This window comes from Meleagris gallopavo, chromosome 1, assembly GCF_000146605.3.
Source record: "Meleagris gallopavo isolate NT-WF06-2002-E0010 breed Aviagen turkey brand Nicholas breeding stock chromosome 1, Turkey_5.1, whole genome shotgun sequence".
NCBI classification, from domain to species: domain Eukaryota; kingdom Metazoa; phylum Chordata; class Aves; order Galliformes; family Phasianidae; genus Meleagris; species Meleagris gallopavo.
In genome coordinates, this window is record NC_015011.2 from 102,622,489 (window position 1) to 102,643,130 (window position 20,642).

Below are 20,642 nucleotides of genomic sequence, written 5' to 3' on the forward strand. Positions count from 1 at the left end.
TATCTATCTACTTTTTCACAGTTTTTCCACTAAGCATATGCCAAAGGCACCTTGCCTGGTGACACTTCTTGTGGTGTTGTATTCCTTGAGCAAATTCCTTGAGAAACTCGAGGGCTTTTTGCAGAAAATCCGACATCCACAGTCAGTTGGTAATTGTCCCACTTAAGAAAATAAGTAACTATAGCTCCCTTAATTTGACGTGTTTTCTTTTCTGGGTCATGGTTATCTAGGTGACATTGATGACTATAGTGCTGAAGTAGAAGAAATCCTTCCTCAGCACCTGCAGCCAACCTTAAGTTCTGGCCTTGGAACCTCCCCAAGCTCCTCACCACGTTCCAGTCCCTGTCAGTCTCCTACACTGTCAGATGGACCCACACTCCCAGTGAGACCGAGCCGAGCTCCAGCAAAAACTCCTGGACCACCAGTTTCCGTGCACAGTGTGTATTATGTTGCTCAATTTCCTCAGCTACTGTATGGTGTGGCAGTGGAATGGCCTAGTGGCAGAATACTTGCTTGTAGATAATTTTCAATAGCCCTTCTAGAGTAATAAAAAAGGCTATTCTTGTCATTGCATTTTACGTATAGGTAGCCTTGGGTAAACCACCTCAGTCTTGAAAAGCGTATCTAATGAAAGCACATGAGACAGCTTGTTTTCACTGTTGGTTTAATTTATTTCCCCTCTCTCCAAACCTCAGTGCTGTTTATGTATCTCTGCATTTGCAATTCTGGGAACTGACTATCCTTTCTGTGGAAATAATTTATTATAACAGAAGCTTAACTGTGAATAGAATACACAAGTGATTAATGTTTGCACTGTTTTCTGTCACGTTCTCCAGATGAAACTCAACTTGGTACCCAGCAGAAAGACACTTCTCAGACCTTGGAGCCCAAGCGCCCTCCACCGCCTCGCCCTGTTGCTCCTCCTGCACGTCCTGCTCCACCACAGAGGCCGCCTCCACCATCAGGTAACGTGGTGACAGACATTGGGAGATTGGAAATAATTTGTTTTGGCTCTGTGAGATGAGCTTTGAAGTTCCAGGCCCAAAGCACCTATGGTTTGGGGCTCAACACAATCTCACCAGAGGTTTTTAAATAAGATATTTAGTTGGTACATTTAGTAGCCAAATTATAATGTTGAGGTAAAACAACATGTGTTTTTCAGCACCATTTAATTACTATTTTATTTAATGAATTAGTTTTATAATGTTTATAAACTAATTTCTACAGCTCTAAAACATGGGCTTTCCTTTGCGTTGTTTAATCAGCATTTTCATTTTTGTATGGCATCTTAATTTTTTTATACAAAAGATAAAGAAACATATGCAATCATTGATTTGTATTCTTTTAGTTTTGATGTCAGTACTTTATCATGTCTGAGTTCTTAATTATAGTATTCATCTGGATCATCTGAAAATGTAAACAATGGAGCGTTAAGAAAAACTGGATGTCCAGAATCATGCAGGCAGCATAGTTACTAACACACTGACCCTTGTCATTTATAACTTTCTCATTCTTTTTCTTCCCTCTTACTATACTGATATTTTTCATTATTGCTGCATTCATTTCTTAAATACTGTAAGGCGGTAGGAGTCCTGCACCTGCTAGAAAGGAGTTTGGAGGTAATGATTTTAATTATTTTCAAATATGACTATATAACAAAATTTCAATGCTCTCTTTTGACAATACTTAATATTGATGTCCAAAGGCAGAAATTATATTTGTATTTAAAAATTATTCATTTTTATTTCTCAGTATTTGTATCCCTGCTGAATTACAGTTGATTTTTTTTTTTAGCAAAACAATATTTCCCCAGAAGTTGGTACATTGTAGTCAGATTAGCACTGTTCTGTGTTTCTATCTTGTTCTTTGTCCTTGTCGCAGCATACTCAACTAACTTTTCAAAGAAAGCTGTCTTGTTTGTAGTTGTGAAAGACATAGATTTCTTTTTTTTTACCATTGCTGTTCATGTTAAGACACATTGTGAATTGAGTTGTGATTGTAGTTGCTTAGAGTGATTATCCATTAATTGCTCAAATTGAAACTGCTGCTGAAGTCTGGCCAGATTTCCCCTGGATGATCACCAGTTAGCAGAGAACTGCAAATCACTGAGCTTTATATGTTTCTAGGCTGAACACTCACATCTGCATCGTTTATTTGCTATTTCCAAGTATCCAAATGTGCTCTTAAACCTTTTCTAGACACACGAAATGTCATCCGTAGTTCTTGGAACTAGTGTGTAATTCAGTACAAATCTAGCAAAGGAATTTATGCAATTTAAAGGCACTGGAGATACAAGTCTACAAAGAAACAAAATCCTGAAATAATTCTCTCCTAATTCCTTTCTTTTAATAATGATGAGGGCCTAATAAACTCTTCGGGTTCGTTTTATTTTTTCCAGCTTGATCTACTTTTGCATGTTGTAACAACTCACCTGTTCTCAGAGTGCTTCTTAAAACTGATCTTTGTCTATTTTTGACACTTGCCCTGTAGTTGAGCTGTATTGCAGGGACTTAAATCAGTTTGTTAATACATGGGATACAGTGAGTCTCTAGAATACTTTTTTAATGGCTATTCAGGTGTTGCCACTCAGTTGGTAGGAAACAAGGGTTTTTGGTGAAAACAATTCTAAAAGAAGTAATCATTTCACATAGTTTATTAAATATGACTTATTCTATTGTGCCAGAGATGTGTAGAGCTCTTAGATTAAGTTGAGAATAGGGGATTATTATGCCAAAGGCATAATATTTCAAAATAATTGAAATGCTTAAGCTTTAGAAAATAGTATATACATAATACACAACGTCTGTGAGATTCAATTCGTACTACTTCAGTCCTATATAGCTTTGTGTGCATTGATTCAATCGTGTCTGTCTAGTTTCAGTGTCAGTTGTGCAAAGATCAGCCTTCATTTCTTGCTCTTTTCCAATGTCATTTTGCATAGAGTTATAGCTTGCATAAAACTTGCTTTTTATGCAATCTTTTAAAAAGAGTGTAGTATATTCTTTTTTCATATATTATTCTGATTTAAAACTCATCCTACTTTTTCTATCCTCCACGTTTTCCGCTCACGGAGTACATTTGTAAGGCCTGACACTTTGCTTTTCAGCAGTACCTGAGCTTAGTTCAGAGGAAGTTAGCACAGGACTGGAAGCAGAGTGTAAATGTCACAGTGCTTGTGTAAATGGCATCTGTTTCTCTTATCTAGAATGCACGCTCCTAAAACACTGTTAAAATACCCCTGTGTACTGTAGAAGTATGACTTCTACAGAATGTGCAAAACAACATTGTTCAGATATCTGAAATGTCAAGCATTTTAAATGTTAGCTTTTTTTCCCTTTATGTTCTAACCTTTTATTCTGAGGGCTTCAGTCCCTTCAGTGCCCATCATGTTTCTTCTCATGGCTCAGTATGCATTCAAGAATGTTTTTAGAATTTGGTTATACTTTATATCAGAATTAATTCAGATTTTAAGTAATAATGCACCAAGAACTACATGTTAATTGTAGAGGTTTGCAAAGCATAGATTTTTTGCCTGCTAATGTCGTTTTGAGGATTCTATAAACTCTAAATTGTTTATAGTTCAAAATTAAGATGCTGTACTGCATTATGAATTTTTAGGCAGTGTTTAAAATGAGATGCTATCGTCAGTTACTTGAAGTTAATAACTGTTTTGCTTTTTTTCCCCTTTATTAGTGATATTCAAACATTTCCTGATTAATGCAAGAAAGGCTGATAGTTGTCTTTTGTCATTGCTTTAAACTATTAAAACAGGGCTAAGACTGAGAGAATGCACAATATCTTCAGTATATACAATCATTTGGGTAACACGTGTTACCTCTTTGCTGTCATCCTAATCCTCTAAATAAAGATTATAAGCCTAGAAAATATAGTAGGAAGATTGATATGCAAAGAAATGCTAAGATGCAAAAGCAAACACACTTAAGCAGCAAATACTGGTTAGTGTACGTTGATATTTACAGTCACATGTTAAAAACTTTTCAAGAACCATTCAACATCTCTATTTTTCCGGTCACTTTAAAAAAAAAACAGAGCTAATGTTGTTTGAGTACATTAGAATATGGGACATTACAGTCATTTTGAAGAAGATATTTTTTACGGTTTAAAAAAAAAAATTGAACTTTTCTTCCTCTTTTGCTGAAGAAGTACTGTTCAGCAACAGAGGAAATAAAAAGCCTTAATGCTAAAACAGTTATTTCATTGTTCAAATGTTAGGAAATAGCCTAGATTTCTCAGATATGCATACACAGGATCTTAAAATGGTTTGGGTTGGAAGTAACCTTAGAGATTACCTTGTTCCAATACCCTGCCATGGAGAGGGATATCTCCCACCAGCTCAGGCTGCCCAGGGCCCCATCCAACCTGGCCTTGAGCGCCTCCAGGGATGGGGCACCACAGCTTCTCTGGGCAGCTGTGCCAGCGCCTCACTGCCCTCTGAGGAAAGGATTTCCTCCTAACATCTAACCCATGGGCATCCAAGCTTTTGACTTACCTGGACTGCATTGGGTGAACGGGAATTGCCTTGGGATGCATACTCAAAGGTCACTCCAGAAGTAATGCTTCCTATTTATTTCCATGGAAACTCCAACTGTTGCAAAGAGCACAATCTCACTAATTGATAGAGCAAATACTCAGGTACAAAAAAACTCCTTTTCAATGTAGTAGCTGCCATTAGCTCTGCATTTTCTCCAGGAATGAACAGGAGTCTGTATGCTGCACTTGTTTAAAACAAAAAAAAAAAGTGCACCAGTGAAGATGAACCATTATTGCCAGTGCTGAAACGCACCATCCATCTCTTAATGTGCTCACATCCACTGTTTGATCTCCAGAAACATTCAACAAGTGTCCATGAATGTCAGTGGATGTCATTTTTTTCCACATGGAGGAATTCAATTCCGCATTATTGCTTTGTCTGCACATCCATATCAGATGGCATTGTGTCAGATTGCCCCTCTGCTACCATCTGTCACATGGCAACAAAATGGAATATTGGTGGGAACCACCAACGTTTGCCTCTAACACTGTAGGCCAACATCATAAAACAGAAAGCATTGCTTTTGGAGAGTCCTCATAAAATATATACTATAGTTCATGTATATAAGTAACAGAACATTTTAATCTTCAATTTTTTTTATTTAAATAAAAAAAGAGAGAGAAAGCAACAAAAGCACGTAACTAGTGGGATATGTGACCTTGTTTTGGTGAAACCAATGCTTCAGACTGGTTGAATGGCAGCGGCTGCAATTCTTAGTGAGTTCTCCAGGTGTTCGTCAGAGACTTTGGATGGCATTTTCTTCCTCCTGCGCTAATAGCACACTGATGTCTGGCTGTTGTTGAGCAGTGGGTGTGCTCCCAGGGCTGGGCTGGGCCTCTTGGTGGAGCAGAGCTGCTGCTGCAGCAGCTGGGGGCAGATACTGAGAGGCAGGGTCCAGGCCATGCATTGGACATGCATGATCTACCCTAAATCTCCTCTCCTTTAGTTTAAAGCCATCACCGCTTGTCCTATCACCGTGCACCCTGATAAAGAGTCTCTCCAGCTTTTCTGGGTACTGGAAGGCTGCAATGAGGTCTCCCTGGTGCCATCTCCAGGCTGAACAAGCCCAGCTCTCTCAGCCTGTCTTCACAGGAGAGATGCTCCAGCCCTCTGATCATCTTTGTGCCCTCCTCTAGACTCACTCCAACAACTCCATGTCTTTCTTGTGCTGGGGGGTCCAGGCCTGGATGCAGTGCTCCAGATGGAGTCTCACAAGAGTGGAGTAGAAGTCACTGGTCACTTCCTTTGCCCTGCTGTCCATGCTCTTCTTGATGCTGCCTAGGATGCAGCAGGCATTCTGAGCTCCAAGTGCAAGTTTCCTGTCCATGCTGACTTTTTCAGCCTCCAAGCCCTTCTCTTCGGGGCTGCTCTCAATGCATTCTGTGCCCATCAGCCTGTATTTGTGCTTGGGATTGTCCCTACCCAGGTGCAGGACCTCCATCTATCTATCTATAGCTATTTATATATGTGCCCATATATGTATACAGGCCCCACATCTGTGTGTATGTATATACAAACACATATACATACCCATGCATTTAATTTAATGAAAGATTGGAGTTGTTTTATTTTCCATTAAGCTAATCTGTAAATATAATCCTTGCAAAACATACAGTTCTGTTTAAAAGATGTCAGGGCAAAAGTTACAGATTTATTTTCGATATATCAAACCGCTTTCCTTAAAACTCTGTTGTTAAGTAACTGTGTAGCATATTTACTTGCGAAATACTCTATCAGGCTGCAATTAGAATTCTCAAGCTGTATGGTGCATCAGCATAGGAACACAGGTTTATGTGCTTATGGCCAGAGGTTCCTCCCATTTCTTCATTTGAAAGGAGTTGACTTGATTAATCATCTTGCATAAAGCAAGATTTACTTAACAAGACAGTCCTGAAGGTATCTGATCTGGGCTGAGGTGAGCTTCATAAAGCTAACCCTGCTCCTAGAGAGGCTTTATTGTGTCCATTTCCATTAGTACTTTTGAAGGAAGAGATAGGGTCAGAGGAGCATCCTGTACTCCTTGGGAATGCTTTCCACTGCCCTGTTTTTATCCAGTCAGCAGGTCTAATAGCCTCTAGGTTATTACAGTCTTTTCTTCTGCAGTGCACCCTTGGGTAGCATGTATACATATTTGAAAGCGGTGACATTTCCTCTTGTGTCCCCCTGTGTTCTTTGTTCATCCCTCTGCAGTGCTGTTTCTCACTGAAAAGTTTGCTGTCAGAAACTTTTGCAATGGAAATCTAAGGTTAATTGGTAGAACCTGTAACTCACCCAGAATATATCATGTGCCAGTATTGAACATCTTGGAACCAGACGTTCATCAAAACCAGATATTTGGCATCTCTGAAGATAGTCACATACCAGCCTTATCTGCAGCCTTTAATCTTCCTACTCTGAGTGACACTTCAACCCATATCTGACAAAACTCATAGCACGCTTTCTAGATCATAAAGAGCTCCTGAGCACATAAAACACATCAGCACACGATTAGAAAAACACGAGTCTGTATCATTGCTAAGGCAAAAGTTGCTTTTAAGGTAGTCTTCTTGAACACCAGCTCCCTTCTCCTCATCTATGCTAAAGCCATTTGAGAGTTGCCAGATATTACTTTTACTTATTCCTATACGCATGCCTTAAGGATTCTTCCTTTCATACCATTTGATGCTATTATGCCCAGCTCTGTTTTTATCATGTAAGCTTATGGACTCTATGTGTGCCTGATCATATTACAGAATCAAAATAATTCAGTGTGATTATTCATAATTAAAAATCTTCTTTCTCTCAGTGTGAATTTCAACATCTAACTGCAGATATTCTCTATGTGAGTTGATGTGGCTTTCTGATGTACAGAGTGCTGCTTGGAAATAATGATATAATTCTGTTTAATAGAATACACTATATAAAATGCAAACCTTATTTATTCCATTAATTTGCTCATTCAGATATAGTCTTGTTGGAAATATATAGTATTCTCCCAAATTTTTGGAAACAAGCCTAATGTTGATGAGTATAAGTGATGTATGTTTGCTTTCGAGTGTTGGAGTATAGATATGTGTTTTGATTAAAAAGAATTTCAAGAATTACATTTAATAACATTTTGAATTTATAAAAGATCGTGGAGAGCATATACTGAAGAAATTAAAATCTTTTTCAACTGTAGTTTAAAGTGTTTCTAAACATGATCTTATTTGATCTCTAATTCCTATCAGTCTGGTTTCCCCTTGCTGCTCCAAACAGTTCTTCTCTAAGTACCTACAATCTAGCTAGGCCATTTTTTAATTATACAGAGCTGTCTTGGGGCAGTATCCTTTCTGTTTTTACTTTCTCAATCTACTGCTTTTCTTATGCAATGTACAGCTTCTCTTCTTTCTCTGAAAAGGTCTTGGAGCTCCTCCCAGTCCTGGGGTAGCTAAGAGAGAAGTAGAAGGTAACATAACAATTTTTGTATTCTAGAAATGAATTTCAATTTTAATACCTGAACAATATTGTTCTTGTGATACTAAAGACAGTTTCATTAAGGCATGTATTATATAGGGTATTTTTTTCTTTTATTTAATGTACTTTTCAGAAAGGTGAGTTGCTTTATCAGTGATAGTGTGAATTGTTATAGAAGCAGTCTTCGATTACAGAAAAAAATGAGATGAAAACTTAAACTGCACTAATCAAGACTACTTTCATGGCAGACTCTCGAAGGAAGATGTAACTGACTGATTGCTGGAATAAATACCATATCTGTAACCAAACTAGGAATCTAAATTTTTTCATAAAGAACTACATAGTCATGTATTTTGACAGAAATTTCCATTCAAATAATTTAGTCTATAATTTAATATTTTGTCTCTTTTTAGAGCATAATGTATGTATTTAATTCTAGGAACTAAATGTATGTGAAGTACATTTATGATAAGCATTTTTCCTTCATGATTCTAGTTGGAGTGAGTGCATATGGTTCTGAATGGGTCCTGTTTTAGCTTTGACAGCAGAGTTTGAGGTTTTTGCTCTTTGTAGTAAATATAGGTATGGCAGCACAAGTCCTCATATAGTCTCGATCACAATGTACTCCTATATGCCATAGTGAATTTTGGCTGGTTCATATATATAGGGTAGGTGAGGTTGGAAGGGACCTCTGGTGGTCATCTTAGTCCAACCCCCTTCTCAACGTAGGGTGAACTAAGCCAGGTTATTCTGGGTACAAGTTGTATCTATTGAGAACTGGATCCAGAAACTCATTCTATCTAGATCTAAGAAAGCAGGATTGTCTGTCATCTGGAAGCTGATTTGATAAAGTGTCTTATGCATCACAGAGTATTCCTTCCAGTTACTGTAAATGATGTGGTGATTTACCTTCCTGGGAAACAGACAACTGAAACACAAGCCTGAATCCTAAACCTCTATACCTGTTAGAAATTGTGCACTTATCTGAAGTAAAGGTAACTTTTTCATATCTTGCACTTCACAACTTGAATGTTGAATACAAGGTTGTCATGAGCACCAGCATGTAAATGTTGAGGTTGGTGCTACGATATATTTATCCTATAAGTGAAGAGAGTAGGTTCAGAAAATTTGGTGTAGACCCTTTAGATTGCTGAATCATTTAATTACAGATGTACACTTCTGATCGTGTGATTTTTTTTTTGAATTAGTATGTTATAAGAGTTCTCTTTGTTTTTAAAGACTGCTGTTAGAATATCTACAGGATATACTACAAAGAAAACAACTGCTTCTAGCAAGGTTCAGAACACTTGTACCTGTACAAGTCAACATCTTTAGCTTGCAACAAACAGGAGGTGATTTGACTTAACTTGCAATTAGAAGGGTCAAATTAATTCACAGGTGCAGTGTGGGGTAAGAGTGCACTAGTATAACAGTTTAGCTGATTGATAGACTCTAATCTGTAATAACTCAAATCACTAATGTCTCTTTGCTCCTGTTTACATTAGTGATAATGTACCATTACTGTGTAATACCTGTATGTATCTTATCTAACAAAGATAATCTGATTTTTTTCCCATGCTTCAAAGCACAAAAAAGTCCTGGAACACAAAGAAAAGATAACTTAGGTAATACAGACACATGCTTTGTACTAATTATAATACAGAAATAAGTTGATTTTGAAATATGTTCTAAGTCAGTGGTTTCTAATATCTGTTCCAGTACGTAGTCAGCCTCCACCTTCAACTGGATTTTCAAGTGCAGGAACTGTTGGATATGCTACTGCTCGACCGGTATGCATTCTTTTGCAAAATCATTTTCCTTTTGTATTTCTATAGTTCATAACATTGGTAGTGTTTTTTTTGTTTGTTTGTTTTTTTAATTATAACAGATGCAAGATCAAAAGATCAAAAAATATCTAAGAGATGCTTTGTTTTTCAAGCTTTTCAAGCTTAAGCTCGACCCTCTTTCAAGCTGGTGTGACATCCTTTCCTCAGGTTGTTTTTGGGGCAGCGTTTCCTTTCTCAGCTTTCAGGACCAGGGACAGTAACCGCTGCATGCTCTGTTTCCCTCCAGGTGGTCCTGAGGATTATTTTAGGCTTAGTTTCTCTTTAATTTTGTGCATAACTTTCAATTTGAGTTTTGGAAATTAATCCAATCATTCTGCCTATTTTCTAAACATTAAAAAAAAAAAACAATTAAGCCTGGTGACATGTATCTTGGCAATGAAAGTGACGTCAGGTATTTCAAAGGTCATGTGGCATGAAGCATGAGATCATTGTTAAATGGACTCAGCCAAGCATGATGATTCGGACATAAAAAAAAAAAGTACAGTATGCACATCTATCAGAAGTAGCCTCAAGTATAATACTTATTTTCAAGTGGTGACATTTATCTGCGTATTTTTAGATCATGTTTGTGTAAAGAATTGTGAATCAGCTCTGAAAACCATTTCTAGGGCATGCATTGTTATTCACTTCTTGTGGGAGAATATATAACACACAAAATTCTAGAGGAAACAAATCTTAAATAATTATCACAAGAAAAAATAATTTTTTTCTGAAATCTGTTGTTTTTATTCTAGTGCTTTACATTTGGCTTTCAAGTGTTAGTAACTCATTCAGCTTCAGTTGTAATCTACAGTAGTTTCCTATTTCTATTTAAATACACACGTAGATTCTTTGATTGGAGAGAACAATTTTACTCCTGGTGTATAAGCTTCTTTGGGAAGACTCCAGCCTTCAGCTGATGCAGGATGTATGTTTCACTAATCCTTCTTGCTGTGGAACAAGAATAATCTTTTTCCAATTAGCAAACATGTTTGTTAAAAGAAATAACCATAATCTCTTATCCATATCTTGGACCTCCTGTAAATAGACCTGACTGTAGCTGCTGTTTACAAATAGCAGGCTATAGTTACAACCCAAACAGTAGAGAGTATCTACAACCTGTGTTGACAGTGTGTTATCAGTGTGTGCTTACTAAATAAGGTACTTACAAAATAAGGTTCTTGTTGTTTTGTGTTGTTTTTTTAAATATTTCACAGACTTAGGTCAAATTCAGTTACTAATAGTGACAAAGTAGTAGGTGATTGAAATGTTGTTATGCTGGTAAATATAATATAAAGTAGAAGACTTGTAAAAATCCTTTGCTTTATTCTCTAGTTGCATATATGCGTGAAAAAATAGCTCAACAATTATTATCAAAGAACTCATTTTTCACAACCCTTAATTATCCTGAGTCAATTAATAGTAGATGACTACAGATCTGAAGTTGAATTTACAGTCCTTTTTCTTTACCCATTATTAGACTATTCCACCTCGAGCTGGAGTTATTAGTGCACCACAAAGCCATGTCCGCCCCTCTGGTGGAAGACCAACACCTGAACCTCAAACCAAACCAGCTGAATCACCAAGGAGTAAGTTTTATTTCTTCCAAAGTGTGTGTGTGTGTGTGTGTATATATATATATATATGTATAATATGTACTTAGAAGTTAAATCTAAATGTCACTGTTTGATCAAGAGATACTGTATCTGGTTTTAATGTTTTGCTGTCTTCATTTTTTCATAGATGTCTTCATTTTTTACTACAAATGAAGGTTTTCAAATGTGGTAATATCTGACAGTCTGTGTTAGTGCTGATCACCAACCAGTATTGTAAACCATTACCAGATAGTAGGCAGTACTGGGGGAAGTCTGGGCTCACAAGGTTGATTCCAACAGGAGAAGCTCTTTTATCAGATTGCTATGTTCTGATCTAGGCTTATCAGCCTCTCTGATCAGAGGTGTTTATCATGGATTATTCTCTGAAGTGGTTGCTCTATACTCATATTATTCAGCATAGGAATTATGTTTCACTCCCTAAATTGAAAGATAAAGGTTTTTGGTTTGTGTATGTTTGTATGTGTGTGTACTAACGTCAAAATACACATTTTATAATTGTGACATCAGAAATATGCTTAAATGTAACTGAACTACGTTTAAGAACAGCACATCTTTTGGATCTATTTTCTATCTGGAGTAATATTTTTAAGGGAGATATGCTGGGCTTTTGACTTCTGATCTAGAATACCTGCTTTTTCTTGCAGCCATTCTTGCTGCAGTTCTGTTTGGTGCTTCCAAATCCACACATTCTCATTCACGCCATTTTTCAAGTTTCCATAACAATTTTTTTCCTTGAACAATACTGAAAATATACTTGCAGGCTCCCCATTGCTTCCTGAACCACTAAAGCCTCAGGCTGCTCCTGCCCAACCCGTGACTCAGCCACCACCTGCGCTAAAGATGCAAGAGCCTTTGATACCCGTGGCATCACATCCACCTCAGACAAGTGCCCCACCAAGTCTGGAACCACCTCCACAACCACCTCCTCGTAGCCGATCATCCCACACTTTGCCTTCTGAATCTGCTCCTTCACAGCAGCAAGTAAGTTTAAAAAAAAAAAAAAAGGTCTATTTGTTTTTTTTTCATTAAGTAAATTAACGTTTTGTACTGTATGCTGTAGATTTAAGAGAAACTCAAACAAATAAACAAAGAGGTCCAAAGATTGGATCTATAAATCAGCTTCTGGTTGAATAATACTTAATGGCTTTTGTATTGTCTTGTAAATAACTAAGATCTTGAATACTAAACTTTTCACTTAAGATTTCTTAAGAGAACTTATGAACAACTTGTTCTTACAATTATTTTGTCGTGTCTAAACTTCTTCACTAAAGGCCAGTGGTATTAATTTCTACAGCATCAAGTGCTAGGCCAGATAATCCCCACTTATATAAAAATGTGCATTCATTGAAGCTGATAGATTTGTGCCATCTACTATCAAGAGTAAATTACTTTTTTTTTTTTTCTGGCAATGTGTTGGGTTTTTCTTAGCCTACACTCAGCTGTGGATATTTATTACTACATAAGTTTTACATCAGCATTTTAGATCTTACCTCATCTCTATACCTGAAGTCCACTTTCATAAAAGCTGTTTGGTAATACTTGTTTTGTACAGCAGCACAGCAGCCTCCCTGAGATGATGGTTTTGAATTCTATTAGAACATTTTTAAATGCTCTTCCTTTATTTCTGCTGTACCTCTCTCTTTACCTGTTAACTTTTTTTTTTTTGAAACTTTGGCTGAAGAAGGAGGATGTTTTTGAATATACATGTATCAGGACTTGTGAAGTTTCCTAGAAAGCATGAAGTTTTGACTGCAGAGAATATACATGTAGGCACAGGGTACTTGAGAATGCACCACTGTCGTGAATAGAAGCAGACAGCATTGTGTTGCTTTTGAAAGCCTCACACCTTCTAAATGTAGTTTTACCTTTGAAAGTTTTGTGAGAGCAAGCTGTTCTTTCAAAACTACTGTGAAATGACATTTATCTGTGCATATTTACAGCAATCAGTATTATGCTTAAAAACACTGTCAATAGGTTTTTGAGCTGCCTATTGCTGTGGCTGTGTTGTTAACAATATCCCAAACACTTTAAAACTAGTTCAGGTAGCTATAATTTTCTCCGCAGTCACTCTTCTGTGAGTACCACAGGCTGTGCAATCACAAGAAAAGCCCACTTTGGGTTTTGTTTATTGTCTCCAGCTTAGAGTTTTTAATTTCTTTTTTCATTTTTTTTAAAAAGAGTTAGTTAAATGATGTTTCTTTCATTTTTTGATTACCATTTACAAATGTGAATTCTTCTGAGAAAAGGTGTTTAAATAAAAGTAGTGTCTGTTCAGGGGCAATGGAGTCCAAGCCTATGCTTCGATTCAGAGCTTGATTGTGATATTTAAGAAACTAAATTTTTCCTTTATAAAAATAATTGCTTCTATACAGAGTGCATATTTAGGACTTCAGAGGTCACCAAGAAATATATTAGAAGAGCAAAGTAGTTATTGTAAATAGAGAGAATTTATTTATTTTAAATTAAGAAGGTTTGGGTTTTTGATAGAGTGAGAAGTCTTTTTCGTTTTTCAGATTCAGAAGCTATTACTGTAGCTGGAAGGTTATAACAACACAGTTCCCAGAAGGAGGCTGTGGTGCTTTTTGTATTAATGGGTGATTAGAATTAGACCATCCGTATGCAAATTTCTGTATAGATTATTTTCACAAAAAAGCACAAGTCAGCTGCACAATGAATGTTCATATGGAAATAAAATTAGAATTGGCTCAAGCTGTTTTCTTGAACTCTTAATGGTAAAGTTTATAAATATTACAGTAAAATAAATTGAAGTATTTATTTCATTTTCATATCACCGAAAAATGTTCTTGTTAAAACAAAGTATTTTTAACATGAGATTGCTTTGTTACTTGGATTTTCTCCCTAATGTTCTTTCCTTTGATGTCTGTTTCTCTTTCACAAGCAGGAGCAACCGTCAGGGTAACAGGTATCTGCCTATTTACCAATATTGTATGTGGTCTCCATCTGTTCAAGCAGAAAAGATGTATGAATCTGCTTTTCATACATCTGCAGTCTCATCCACATTAAAATCACCTGTCCACATTAATGGACTGACTGTCATACCATAGTTTGCTTTTTCTTTTCATAATGCAGTAAAAATTGATAGCGTTAATTGTATTTACTAGTGACATAGCAAAAATTTTGCTTCATCATCTTTAATGAAACAGATCTTACATATGCTGTTTAGTCTGAATCTGCTGCTCATAGTCTATTTGGAAAAAAACAAACAAACAAAAAAAACCAACAGACCAACAAGTCGGTGTTTTGAAGGGTGATTGCAGAGACAATGGGGTTGGTCTCTTCTCACTGGTGACAGGTGGCAGGATGAGGGGAAATGGCCTCAAGTTGCACCAGGGTAAGTTTAGGTTGGATATCAGGAAACACTTCTTTACAGAAAGTATGATTAAGCACTGGAATAGGCTCCCCAGGGAGGTAGTTGAGTCACCATCCGTGGATGTGTTTAAAAACCATTTGGATGTGGTGCTCAGGGACATGATTTAGCAGAGGGCTGTTAGAGTTAGGGTAGTATGGTTAGGTCGTGGTTGGACTCAATGATTTTTAAGGTCTTTTCCAACCTGAGCAATTCTATGATTCCATGATTCACAGTTCTCAAAGAATGGAGATCTTACTGTTACCCATAGTAAAATGAGCTGAATGTTACAATTAAAATGCTGTTATGTGGACAATTTAAAAGCATGTGTTTCCAGAATTATTCAGACCAAATTTTGCCTACACTAAAGAGCAATTTGGGATTCATAGTTTCTTTGGGATTTTGTACTTTTTGGTTACTTGGTGAATGGACATAGGATTTAACCAACTTGTGCCAAGCTGCATTTAATTTGGATTCATTCTATAGCTTAGTTTTTTACATATTTCCCCTCTGTTATTTGATGTCTTTGTTTTAGTACTATTTTCTGAAACGCTGTATCCTTATAAGATGAACAATTCTGTTTATGATTTGGTAACCTTAGGCTTCATCTATTTTAGAAACTCTCTGGCTTAGTAGTACCAGAGATGTATGTAACTAATGTTGTTGTGATAAAAACACAAAACTTTAATATTTTTGTAAGTGCTGAGAGTCTCTAAACTGAATCATCCTTTTTTTTTTAATATTATAAAGTGGATGTATGGAGATGTGCTTCAAACTGCTGACAAAAAAATGCAGTAAAAACATTTTTGTAAAGGCTGAGGTTAGGCTACTTAATACTGTATTTCAGTTGATAGATTTAGCTAGCATCCTAGTTCAATGAAACAATAGTTAACAATCTTCATGCTAAAGATCTAAACTGTTTTGGTATATTAAAGTAATGTGTTGACAGAGCTGTTCATGATATTGGAACTCTCAGAAGTTATTTTAACAGCCTTAATTGCTTCGCTTTAGCTTAATAAGGTGGAACTCCAAACTTTGTCAATATCGTGACTCAAACAATCTGTAGGTAATAAATATTCTGCCTTTTTGGACAGTTGGAACAAGGTATAATAGTCACATTGTTGTTTAAAAGTTTGGTTTTAAAAGATAAGGAGAAAACTGTCTTCTCCATCTGGTCTTATTCTAAACAATGATAACTTGCCATTTTAAAATCATAGTGTGTTTTAAAAGAAAGTCCCTCCCTCTCTTGATAAAGATGATGATTGTAGCTTCACATGTCAAGAAGTATTGGAGATGCCTACAAAATAGACATCTACATAGAGATGCCTAAAGTACATAAACTAATAACACTAATTTTCTCTTTCATTGTGATGCTTAAATATTGCTTTTAACATCCATGTTAGAAACTATCCAACAGTGAAAACCAGAGCTTTTCCTTTCACATCTGAGCTGGGTTATCACTTGTTTAGGATATAGCACAATTGCCTAAGTTTCTTGAAGAGTTTCCAATACCATATCCAACAGAGCTTCTGAGCTGCATGAAGCTGTGGGAGGGGGAGTTAACTTGAGCTACTAGGAAGATTTTCTTTGGAAAAGGAGCTAAGGGTTTTTTATTGTTGTTGTTCCTGAAAAGAAGCAATCATTCTACAATAAGCGCGTTGTACAAGTTGCAGCCAAGTTGTACTGAAGGTTCAGTTTAAGCCCAAGAGCTTCTTTTCTTCTCATGGAACTGAGAAATGGGGAGATGATGATAATCTTAAAAACAGACGGTCATGTGATTACTAAGCACCTTGTTTTCTTTCCAGATTAAAACAAATGGAACCTATGGCACTAAACTTGAAACACAGTTAAATAGCGACCCTTTTGAAGATTTGTCATTTCAGCTGCTTGTGTCAAAGATGCAGACATCTGCTCGAACGTCAGCTGTTCCAACCTTAAACCAAAAGGAATCGATGCAGTTGCCTTCCGCAACACAAAGAAATGATATTTTGAATACTGTAAGTTGCATGCCAGCAATGCCTCCTGCTCCAACCTTTAACATATCCCAGGAACACACGCGCAGCTCTCCAAATCCATTTGTCACTGGACTGAACTGCACAAATCCATTCACCGAAGGAACACTTACTGCTGGAAACCCATTCAGAACAAAAACTCAAGAATCTGAAATAACTTCACATTTACAGGAAGGACACGCTGCTTTCAATCCTTTCCCTTTTCTAAATGCCCCCAGTTCTAATAAGAGCAAGCTTGTATTTTCTGTTGATGCACCTGAGAACAGTTTTTGCTTGCGAAGTAGATCTCTCATGGTAAAAAATGTACAGCCAAAAGGATGGGTAACGTTTGACGAGGAGGATGAGAATTTTCACGTAAAGCTAAAGCCATCTAAAAGTGTTCCAGATTTTAAGCAGATCGGTTCCAGGAAGTCAGCTGGATCTCCAGATTTGCTGGGCACTGAAAAAAATACTTTTCTTGGTTCAGACTTTACCTTTGGTAATGACTGGAATAAAAGTTCTACTGATTGTTTCTATACGATGCCAGCAAGAAGACCGCCTGCACCTCCTGTCCCATCGAGAGTAACCAGCAACAGATTCCCTGCAGATCCTTTCACTTTGGCACCTAAGGTGTCACCAACGCAAGATTTTACAGAAAGATAGATCTTCAAAAAATATAAGAGGTTATATTTGTTGCTACATTTATCCAGTAGAATAATTGGGCATTTGAGATTATTCTGTGTGCAATAATTACTTGTCAAATGCACTGAAACTTTACTCGTAAACAGCCACTATTATTTGTGTATAGATTTTGAATATGTATATATGGTAGAGCACAAAAAATGATCTGAAGTTTATTAAAATCCCAGTGTAATAGTATTTGAATAGATGGAAAAGAAAGAAGGATGAGCACTAATCTCAGTAAAATATACCAATCTTGGAAATAGTTCTTGCCTAGGGAGCTCTCTCTGTTCTGTTCCCCTTTGTGGAATTTCAAAAAAGGGAGCTCCCTGCTGGTAGCCTTCCCACTCCCTTTTTACTGTTTTGTTAATTGCTATTTATAAGTATTTACCAAAGAGCTGCCAAAGTTTATTGAGATTTGAATGTTGACAAGTATTGTTTAGAAGTTGTTTAATTTATAACAGAAGCTACAGAGATTTGTAAGGCTTATATTTGAATTTGAGGCACAGCAAGAATAGTTTAATTTCAAAACACAAACAATACTTTGTATATTAATATATTCAATATTTGACTGTAATTTTCTGTGTCAGTACATTTCAGCTGTTAAATATTATTGTGACATATATTCACCATTATTAATTCAGAGTTACTGTTCCATATCATCCATTTATTCACTGCTATTTTAAAACATTTTTTTTCCACAAATTGGAAATAACTGATATAAGTTTTCCCTCAACCTCTGGAAAAAATCCCCTTGAATTTTGATAAATCAAACAATCTTTTACCAGTTGCAGACAACATACTGCCATTAGCTCATCCCACTCTTCTTTCATGTGTTGGAAGGGCTTTCTTGTCCTACAGAAGGACCTGGGTGAAGGAACTGGCAGTCATGTTACAGCAGCAGAGGAGAAAGTCACCTTGCATATTCAGGCTGTCCTCCCAGCATCCTTCCTGTCTACTGTTATACTTACTGCTGTATTTTCCAAACCTTGCCTTCAAAGAAGAGAACATTCTCTGAGCTGAATGATATCATTCTGTCACTTCTGCAGTTAAACTAAACAAGTGACCCTTCGTCCCCCAGAGACGGTGACTGTCCCGCGTTTGGTGCTGCTTTGAGGCTAGCAAAGCCTAAGTCATGGTTCTGCATATTATGTTATAAAAAGGCAACTCTGTGCTCTTATGTTTTCTAAAGCTTACATAACATTATATAAAACTAATATTTTATTATCTTGAGGCAATTTAAAATAACTGATTTCCTTAGCTCTACTTACACACGCTAAAAACCCCCTGCCGTTCTCCCTACAATTCACGCTATCTTGCACGCAACTTTTATATGCAGTTGTGTACTTCTGTCAAAAGCTGAACGTGGCACAACGTTGTCATCTCTTGGGGGACTACAAACGCCTGCCTACTACGCTCATTGGCTTTACTTGCAAACAAGCCATACTGGTTCTGCAAAACCAGTGACCGAAACTCAGCGTATTAGCATTATGTTTATAGCAGCAAAATACACAATGACAGTACTTTTTAAAAATTCTCAAATGCTACTGAAAGATTATTTATAAAATAGTCCACTTTTTCTTTATCGCTATCTGGTTAGCCATAAGCTGCAGTTGGATAGAGGAGTGACTATAGTGAATTTTATATTGTGCTTTTTTTTCTGTTCAGCTCATTAAACAGTACTTGTACATTTTAAACAGCAGTGGTACTTTAATCTTTGTGGTATGTGGATTACCTTGTTTTACACTGTTGCTATAAACATCTGTGTGATCAGTGTTTTGGTATATTCTTACATTAGCAAAACATTTTGGGGGGGAGATTTTTTCCTAGTGGGAGTTACGTGATAAATATGTTCTTTGTTGAATATTTAATTACAGTGATTGAAAACTACTGTCTAAAATGCACCTGGTATACAGCACCTCTGCACTATACAGGATTACGGAGATGGACAGCAAAGTACTGCAAAGATCACAAGAACTGCTCCAAAACTGTGGTGTGTGTATATATATATATTGCTAACCAATGTAATGTGTATTAACGAAAAGAATTACTAGCAGAAGTTCTGAACATACTAAGAATTAAAAATAGAAATGCTCAACACATTTACACGAATTCCATGTTCCCTGTGGTAAACTGCTCTGTTAAATGTAACAGTTTTATTGCTTGTGGCACACAATATCTATGGCTGTATACTTTACAGAACTGCAGTATTGAAACTCAGTGGCGTACAACATTCCGTATATATCCTGTGGAAGGCGGTGTTGTATTAACAAAATAAACATACTGCCCTTAAGAACTCACCTTTTTATTTTCTCGTGATGGATACCTTCCTGGGGCACTGTTTACCAGAGCAGCTCGCAATTGTCACTCTGGGGTAGAGATCACTGTAGCTCTCCTTTGGAGGACTGGCAGAGACCTGGCCAGCTGTAGTCACTTGGCAGAGCATAGAGGTAATGCTGGCCTTGGAAATGCTCTGACTGCTTTGTGAAATGGATGTGATGCAAACCACCAGTCCTTGGTAAAACGGCCAGGACATGAGACAGTGTGGGATGAGTTTGCTGCTAACACCTGGTGTTTGCTCAGGTCAGGGTTGGTCCTGTCTGCACTGGCACTTTTGTACCTCCTCTTGTTCAGGCTTAACTGGATGGCAAAATGACTTTTTCATCTCAACCCTATGAATGGCAACAGCCTTTTAATACATGCAGTGCTTATCTTCCATGTAAGAAATTACATTCTTCGATGTAAGAAATTTGACAATAAAGACTAGGCCTTTCCTTTTGCTGCTGAAGGATATCTGCAGCCCACTCTATGCCCCAGGGGCCAGGCTCCAAACTGCACACACAGGGAGGCCCCAGGGTCTCCACCACTGCCTTGCCTCTCTGTGCACCGTGCTGCCTTGGCTGTTGGCATGGCGGCCCCTGCTTCATAGGATAACAGAATATCCTAACTTAGAAGCAACCTGCAAGAATTGAGTCCAACTCTGTATCTGAGTGTTGTCCAAACACTCCTTGAACTCCAGCACTGGGGGCTGTGCCCACAGCCCTGTGCAGCCCATCCCACACTCACCGCCCTCTGGTGCAGATCCTGTCCCTGACCCCCAGCTGCCCCTCCCCTGACACAGCTCCGTGCCGTTCCCTCGGGCCCTGTCGCTGTCACACAGCGCAGAGCTCAGCG

General features: G+C 37.3%; 1 protein-coding gene across 1 annotated transcript in view; it reads left to right on the top strand.

Moving 5' to 3' along the window:
- SYNJ1 (synaptojanin 1) overlaps nt 1-19,769 on the top strand; it is a gene marked incomplete at its 5' end in the record, with an annotated part of 33,453 nt that extends 13,684 nt beyond the window's left edge. Inside the window, 9 exons of the mRNA XM_019620551.2 lie at nt 231-437; nt 837-965; nt 1,581-1,619; nt 7,932-7,979; nt 9,574-9,612; nt 9,707-9,777; nt 11,294-11,402; nt 12,190-12,410; nt 16,602-19,769. Of these exons, the coding sequence (XP_019476096.1) occupies nt 231-437; nt 837-965; nt 1,581-1,619; nt 7,932-7,979; nt 9,574-9,612; nt 9,707-9,777; nt 11,294-11,402; nt 12,190-12,410; nt 16,602-17,450 (1,712 nt within the window). The remainder of the gene's footprint in view (nt 1-230; nt 438-836; nt 966-1,580; nt 1,620-7,931; nt 7,980-9,573; nt 9,613-9,706; nt 9,778-11,293; nt 11,403-12,189; nt 12,411-16,601) is intronic.
- Between the last annotated feature and the right edge of the window lie 873 nt (nt 19,770-20,642).